Source organism: Thamnophis elegans, chromosome 3 (assembly GCF_009769535.1).
Source record: "Thamnophis elegans isolate rThaEle1 chromosome 3, rThaEle1.pri, whole genome shotgun sequence".
NCBI lineage: Eukaryota > Metazoa > Chordata > Lepidosauria > Squamata > Colubridae > Thamnophis > Thamnophis elegans.
The window spans coordinates 19,053,744-19,061,361 of NC_045543.1; the positions used below are offsets into that span (position 1 = coordinate 19,053,744).

The 7,618-nt window shown below is 39.5% G+C and overlaps 1 protein-coding gene across 1 annotated transcript in view; it reads left to right on the top strand.

Moving 5' to 3' along the window:
* The window catches only part of SHLD1 (shieldin complex subunit 1), a 58,452-nt gene extending 52,933 nt beyond the window's left edge, over positions 1-5,519 (top strand). Inside the window, exon 3 of the mRNA XM_032213990.1 lies at positions 3,738-5,519. Within this exon, the coding sequence (XP_032069881.1) occupies positions 3,738-4,246 (509 nt within the window). The 3' untranslated portion in view covers positions 4,247-5,519. The remainder of the gene's footprint in view (positions 1-3,737) is intronic.
* The last annotated feature ends 2,099 nt before the right edge of the window (positions 5,520-7,618 follow it).

A 7,618-nucleotide genomic window follows, 5' to 3' on the forward strand; every position in this document is an offset into this window, starting at 1 on the left:
TCTTCTCAGTGATCTTCTAAGATTTGCCTAGGAACCACCATGCTTTTAGCAGTGTAAATACTGCCAGATCCAATTCAGGCTTATCAGCCCCCATTGTTCTTTATTAAAATCACAAATTTTCAAAGGCCAGAACTGCCTAGGTCCATCTTAATTGTCAGATATTTTTTCCCTCCCTTAGTTCCCCTCCTTTGATTCCTCCAATATGTAGGACTCCATCATTAATGCCAACCCAGCATTTCCAGCCGCTTCATCCATCCTCAATGGGAAAACTTCTTGTGAGAAACAATTCTCAGATTCTCCTCAGAAGTAATTCACTGTATCAGTGAGATTGGCGCCATAGAAATGTAATAAATAAATAAAAACTAGCTCACAGCATTTGTTTGGGCATCTACAGGGATGCTGAACAGCAAGAAGCAAACCATGGCTGAATGTAGAGTGTCACATACAGTACGACTCAACTTACAACAGTTCATTTAATGACTGTTCACAGTTACAACATCACTGAAAGAAGCAACTTGTGACCATTTTTCACATGACCTTTGTACCATCCCTGTGATCAAAATTTAGATTCTTGGCAACTGACTCATATTTATGACAGGTGCAATGTCCTGGGGTCACGTGATCCCCATTTGCGACCTTCTGACAAGCAAAAGTCAATTTGGGGAAGCCAGATCCACTTAACAACCGTGTCACTAATCTAAGAATTGTAGTGATTCAATTAGTAACTGTGGTAAGGAAAGTTGCAAAATGGGACAAAATTCACTTCACAAATGTTAGCAACAGAACTTTTGAGCCCAATTATGGTCAAGGACTCCTTGTATAGGCTCTGTCTTTGTTCCAAATCCTTAAACCTTGTATAAAATTCCACTTTGATTTTGTGCATCGCTTCCAGTCCTACTCCAGCCATACATACATAAGACAATTTGAGAAGAATGGATTTGCCACATCCTTGCCAGTTCTTGTTTTCCAAAATAAGTACTCTTTTCTCTTGAGTTTCCAGCATATATGTGAAACTGAATTTCGTTGCTCTTTGTTTCGTACTTACCACTTAAGAATCTGTACCACCCAAGATTATAAAGCACAACAAAAAAGTGATTGCAAGTGATCTTTGCTTGTTCACCTCTGACCAGCTTAATAGGCTCTTCTAAACTTTTAACTGTGTACACAATGGGCTCTGATACATTTTCCAGTATATATCAGACCAGGGTTTCTCAACCTTGACACAGTAAGATAGGTAGAATTCTGGTACTTGAAGTCCACCCATCTTAAAATTATTGTTTGAGAAACACCAGTATTTTTATATAGGGTTTATTTTGCCAAAGTTATTATACCCATTGTGCACACCTTTCCTTTTTTTTAAAAAAAACCCTGTAATTCATAGGTCTTTAGAGTGTTGAGTGCCTATCCCATCCCATCTCCCTTGCTCTCTGGATTATATTGGCCTACATTGTACTATCTACAGAAGAAAGATGGGGAAGGAGAGATGGGCTAATCTTTCATACCATGGAACCTTAAAGCTGTCTGTCTCACTGCTCCCTAACAAACATCTGTAAGGAGGGGGGAAATCAATAGAAGATATTTATTAGACGAACTGAAGATGAACCAATGCAAAACAAAAATGTCTTCATGGGGCAAGATGATTAAAAACCAGAAGGAGGAGGAAAAGGAAAAAAAAACATTAGAGCCATGTCTGTACCATATTCCTTTCTTGGATGGGAGAAGAGGGAGGCTCCAGACATGTAAATCACTTTAAAACTTAGGTTAATTAAGCAGCAGGAAAGTAATTGGCAGAGAAAGCAACAGAGGGTGTATTGGCAGTGAGCCACTTACTCACTGGATTGGTGCTAGGATGACTGTTCTCTATCCTGGCATCCATATTCCCTTTCTGTAAGAAAAATAGCAATGGAGAGATAAGTGCAATTTTGAAAAACACAACAAAGTCATAGAGTAATTGTTAAATAACAGTTTTCCCTTTTACTGTATTAATGAACATTGCAGTTTTCTTTAGGCAAACTTCTTTATTTGCGGCGAAAATTAGACTTAGCTAAATGTAACATATAATTTGAATGCTGTTGCTGCCTATAAACTGGCATAATTGGTTTAGTGAAGGTGCTAGTTTACTAATAGTGCAGTCAACCTGAATGTGGTCATTATATCTGCAATCAAATAGCTCACCAATGGTTCTCTTCTTTGCAAAGTGTATAATTTTATAAAACATAAAAGTGTTCTAACTACTGGCAGTGTTTCTACATTACACTGCTATTGAGTTTTATTAAGAGAATCATCTGCATTTTGAGAGGGCAAAAATGACTATTTCTAAGCCTTTTATTTCCCCAGGGAAGCTCATAACTTTTCAGCTACAGCGTTCAAGTAATAAAGGACTCCTAGCAAATCCAGAGTATAATTTCATTTTGCAGTGGATGATTTGATGACAGAAAAGAGTTTAAGACAGATGTGCAAGACCCTCACAGAGAAAGAATGTCTCTAAATGTTGTTGAGAGCCTAGAAGAACTGTTGGTCCCTGGTGGCATAATAAACATTGGTCATAGACTAGGATTGCATATGAAATTATTGTTTATATACCGCCTTTATTATTTTTTACTAATAACTCAAGGCGAACATGTCCAACACATCTTCCTCATCCTATTTTCCTCACAACCTCAACCCTGTGATATAGGTTAGGTTGAGAGAGAGAGAGCAACTGGTCCAAGGTCATCACCCAACTGGCTTTCATGGCTAAGGTGGGACTTGAACTCACAATCTCCCACCTTCTGGCCTGGTGCCTTAGCCACTACACTAAACTGATTCTCAATTAATAAATTGCATGGGCATTTGGTCTATCTTGTTTATCTTTACTTATTTTATTGTCACTGTACATATATACACAGTAAACCCATACAACGAAATTCACATAACACCCAGAGACCAGGCCCACCACACATGACAATCCCCAAACACCCCACCACCACCAAAAATTCCCCGCCCTTAAACCACCCAAGCATCCACACAACAGACCAAGTAATGCTGTTCAACAGCTCACTAATGGTGGCTCTTTAGTTCATTGTTGAGTGCAATTAGAGCTCTGTGATAAAAACTATTCAGAAGAGATGTGGTCCGAGTTTTAATTGTTCTGTATCTTCTACTGGAAGGCAACAGTTGGTCTCTCTTGTTGCCTGCAAGACAAATGTAAAATGCTATGCCCTAACCCTAACCTTTCAATGCAGTGTTTTATCTTTGTTTTATGTGACTTCATAAACACCTGTAATGGAGGGTGAATCTGGAGATAACACCATTTCACAATGACCTTCAAGAATTATGTGGCACGCATTGCTATCTCTGTGCTTCTCCTTCCTTCAAAGTAGACTGGTTGGGTACCTTCTGGGTCTGTGAAGCAGCATTTTATTTTCTACCGGTACATATGGGACATGTAGTTTCCTGTGGACTCAGGCCTTCGAATTGGCCAATTAGGAAATTTTTTCTATCCATCTTTATGACAATGGTAAGTTCAGAGGTGTCCAAACTTTACACATGAAGCGTATGAATGCTCTCTTGCCCACTGAGTAGATGGCTTGTTCCCACTTGGGCCAAAGGGAATATTAAACTGGAGTTCTGCTTCAAAAATTATCATTATCTGGGTGGTTATGGGTTAGAATATGGACCATGCACAAGCATAATATGCTGGTTATTGGATCGCATTCCCTGATCAGCTTTTTCTATTTGATTTTTCTTATTTCCAGGTTATTTCCTGACAGAACCCAACAATCAGTATCTCCCAAGGCCGGATGCCAAAGGCACCGTCACTCAGTGGCCTTACCTCTATGAAAGGGGAGAGTCTGCCAGCTGCGAGAACACAGAACACCTTCAACGGAGTGAAATTGAGGTTTCTGAGCAAAGGAGAGAAGGGGAATCCACCCTTAGAAAATCTCTGGATGAATTCTACAGGACTTTGTGCCAGAAGAAGCCCTCTGGAGGGAGTCCAAGATATGAATCAACTTCACAGTGTCTGTCCCTTAAGACTGCAGGTCTTGCAGGCAAGGAGGGAATGAAATTTATAGTGAAGAATCTCCAAATCGCTCAACTGGTTTTGAACAGAGAGGAGAATAAAATCTTTTCCCAGCCTCCCGGCAACCACTTCTGCCTTTTGACTCCTGTCAGTGCCGATGCTAATTCAGAGAAAGGAAAAGCAATCCCTGGACTCTCGGATGATGTCTTTCGATTTATCTTAAAACAGAATGCACTGAAATGATGCCGAGCTTGAGCGTATTTCTAAAATCCAAGAATTGATAAGATTTCTTTAGCTAGGGAATGAATTGTTAATAACAACTTGATAGAACCAAGAATATAAAGAAGGCGCATGATTGAATTGCGTATAAAGGCACATAGAGCAATTGCTCTTAATTATTACTTATGTCAGTGATTGGAGAGTACATTTTCTGTACGCAAAAAAAAAAGCTTGAGACTCAGGCTTGATTATGTCCAATATTAATAATTCCTTTTATTCTAAGAATAGAAATGGATTTGAAAATGTTCTGTTTGAAAACTAGTAGGCTTTCAGGTTAAAATATAAAGCTAGAAATAATTGCTTCTACTTCTAAATGAATTCATGAGAGGAGATAAGCTTTGGAAAGAATAGCCTTGTTGTAATGGAGAAACCAGCAATACATGGTATAAACTGTTGATACGGTTCCTTATGATCCTAAATGTAATCCTCTGTATTATCATATGTTGCTTTGACTAATAGGAGTCAAAATTCACATCTATAAGGTGACAGGTTGCTCTCCTTGCGCTAATAGATTAACCTGCTAACCTCCCCATCTTGGAACACTTCATGTTTTGTAATTTTATTGTAATTACTTTTGTAGTGCAATTTTATTGTTTTATATTTTTTTTTTAAAAAATTCAATCTTAACTTATTTTGTTTGTAATGCTTAACTTTATTGATTAAACTGTACACTTCTCAAAGCTCTTTGCTAAAGGTGAGGGAGATGGGCAGTTAAGAACTGTGAAATATAAATAAATAAACCTAATTCATGTTTTGGAATGTATGCATAGAAAGAGATTTCTCCCCCTGAGAAAATAATTGATCTTGCTATTTTAAAATATGCTGCTTGAATACCGAGTTCCACATTTCAAGTATGCATCAGCTAACATGATATAAATTGAAGATATTATATTCCCTTTGCCTTTACACACCTAGCAGACAGTGTAAATATGCTGATGAAACTACACGATGTAAGATCCAGGGAATGGCCCATGGAAAGATGCTTCTAGGTATTTGTATGTATAAGATCTTGTTGAATCTGATGCATTCAAGAACACCTCATTAAAAGGAACCCAGTGATGGCTAACCTTTTCCTAAAGGCGTACCAAAATTGTGTGTGCACGCGCTATTGTGCGCACAGGTATGCCCCACCTACCTGCACATGTGTGCGTGATACCCCATGTGTGGGGGTTCACCCTCCTCAGGCTCCAGAGGCTTCCCTGAATTCTTGGGAGGGCAAAAACGGCCTCCCCTGGCCCCCGTGAGGCCCTCCGGAAGGCGGAAACAGATTGTTTTTGAACTTTGGGTTGGACCAGTTTTTTGCCCTCTCCAGGCTCCGTAGGCTTTCCTGAAAGGGGAAAAACAGCCCAACCACAAATTTGGGGATGAACCTCTGATTGGCCCATTGGGCCTGTTTTTTGTCCTCCCCAGACTCTGGAAGCTTTTCAGAGGGGGAGGGCAAAAACGGATTTGCCCAGCCCTCTGGAAGGCCGAAAATCAGTTGGCTGCCGCGCGCATGCGTGCTGGAGCTGAAGGCTACTATGCCACCAAATATGACTCCACGTGCCGCCTTTGGCACAAGTACCATAGGTTCGCCATCTCAGACTTCCACTGATATAGTTCCACTGAATGGCCTACACTAGGCTTTTGGCCCTTCATTATTCCACAACTTTATTGGTAAAATTAGGTCTAAATTAGAACCTGTGACAGCCTATTATGAGGGCAAAAAGGAAAGGTTTTTTTTTTTTAGTGAAGTATCTTGAGGCTATTTACCTGAACAATTTTAACCCAATAGATTTTTATCAATATAACATCCCTTTGAAAGTTATTTTGGCTGTTAGGTTTCAGTGTAATTCTGTTTGTTTTGGGAACCTAGCTTTAAAGAGACAGTGGTATTCTGTTCACCGGCTCATACAAAGAATTTATTTGATGTTTACAATGAGAGTTCATTTTTCTTAGGGCTATCATACCTCAGCTTTGTGAATACAGGCAACTTCTAGGAGGAAGATTTTTGGGTATATATGAGGAGGGGGGTATTTCTTTGCTGGCATCTAGTGGTGTTCTGCTTCTTGCAATACAGATATGGTAACTCAAATCAATCCTTCAAGGAGTTTTGACCTAGTTGCCACATGCCTACATCATTTTTTTCAGTATCATTGTAACTTTGGTCACTAAATGAATTGTTGAGTTGAGGTGTACCTGGGGTGAAATGCTACCAGTTTGGACTGGTTCGCTCTAACCGGTAGTAAAAATGCTACTTGTTTGCCCGAACCGGTAGTAAAAAAAAAAAACCAGTTCTAATGAACTGGTTTTCCGACTATCAGCTGTGATGCACGATTTATATTAGCTAGAAAGCGGGATTTCCTACTTTCTAGCTAATCTAAATCATGTGGCACAATGAATTCCCCCCCCCTCGCTTCTCTACTTACCTTTGCAGGTATGCTTGGTAGCAGGCTCCACCCAGCTGCCCAGCCATCATCACATCCATTTTTGACGCTCTGCGCATGTGCACGCTTACATTGCTACCAAACTGTAGCAAAGGTAAGTGGATTTCACCCCTGGGTCTACTTGCAGTGTAGCTATAGCATCCTTATAATCATATGAGTGTAAGCTATGAAAGGTACACACAGCCAAGTGAACCTTTATTGCCAAATTCCAAAGAAAACAATTATTAGGTATATTATCAGTTAGACATGCTGAACTTTCTGGAGCATTTATTTCAGCACCATTTTAATGTTGTTCAATTACTTTCAATTCTCTGTGACTCAATATATTTAATTTTTTCCAGAATTGCCAGTAACTGCTTTGAATTTTTGTAAGCTTATTATAGCACTGATGTCTCTGGCCTTCTTTGTCTTCTATATGGCCTCTTTTTCCATTGCCTTTGTATTTCCAAGCATCAGAACCTTCTCTAGAGTGTGTTGTAGCATTGTTTAATAACTATGCTTAAAAAAACAGCCAAAATCTTTTCTGCTAGATGGGCAGAATGCAATTCAAAGTGCGGGTGCTTACCTTTCAAAACCCCTTACAATTTAGGGCTTGAGTCAAGGATAACACACAATGACAATTGTGTCCACCAGAAATCTCTTAACTAGGTTATCCTTGTCATGCTTAATAGGTGATGACCGAGAAGAAGTCCTCCTTAGTACTGAGAATCTGCTGGAGATTTGGATACCGTTCCAATTTCACAGTTCTGAATTCTTGGAAGTCCTCAGCAGTTCAGCCCTTCCCCTATTCTCCAACACTGTGCTGCTTTGTGTAGTAGAACTGAGGTCTTAAACTCATTGGGCTCACTTCTTCTGCATTATTAATAGAGAATGGAATACTTTTCCAAATTGGTTTCAATTGTGTTGCAAA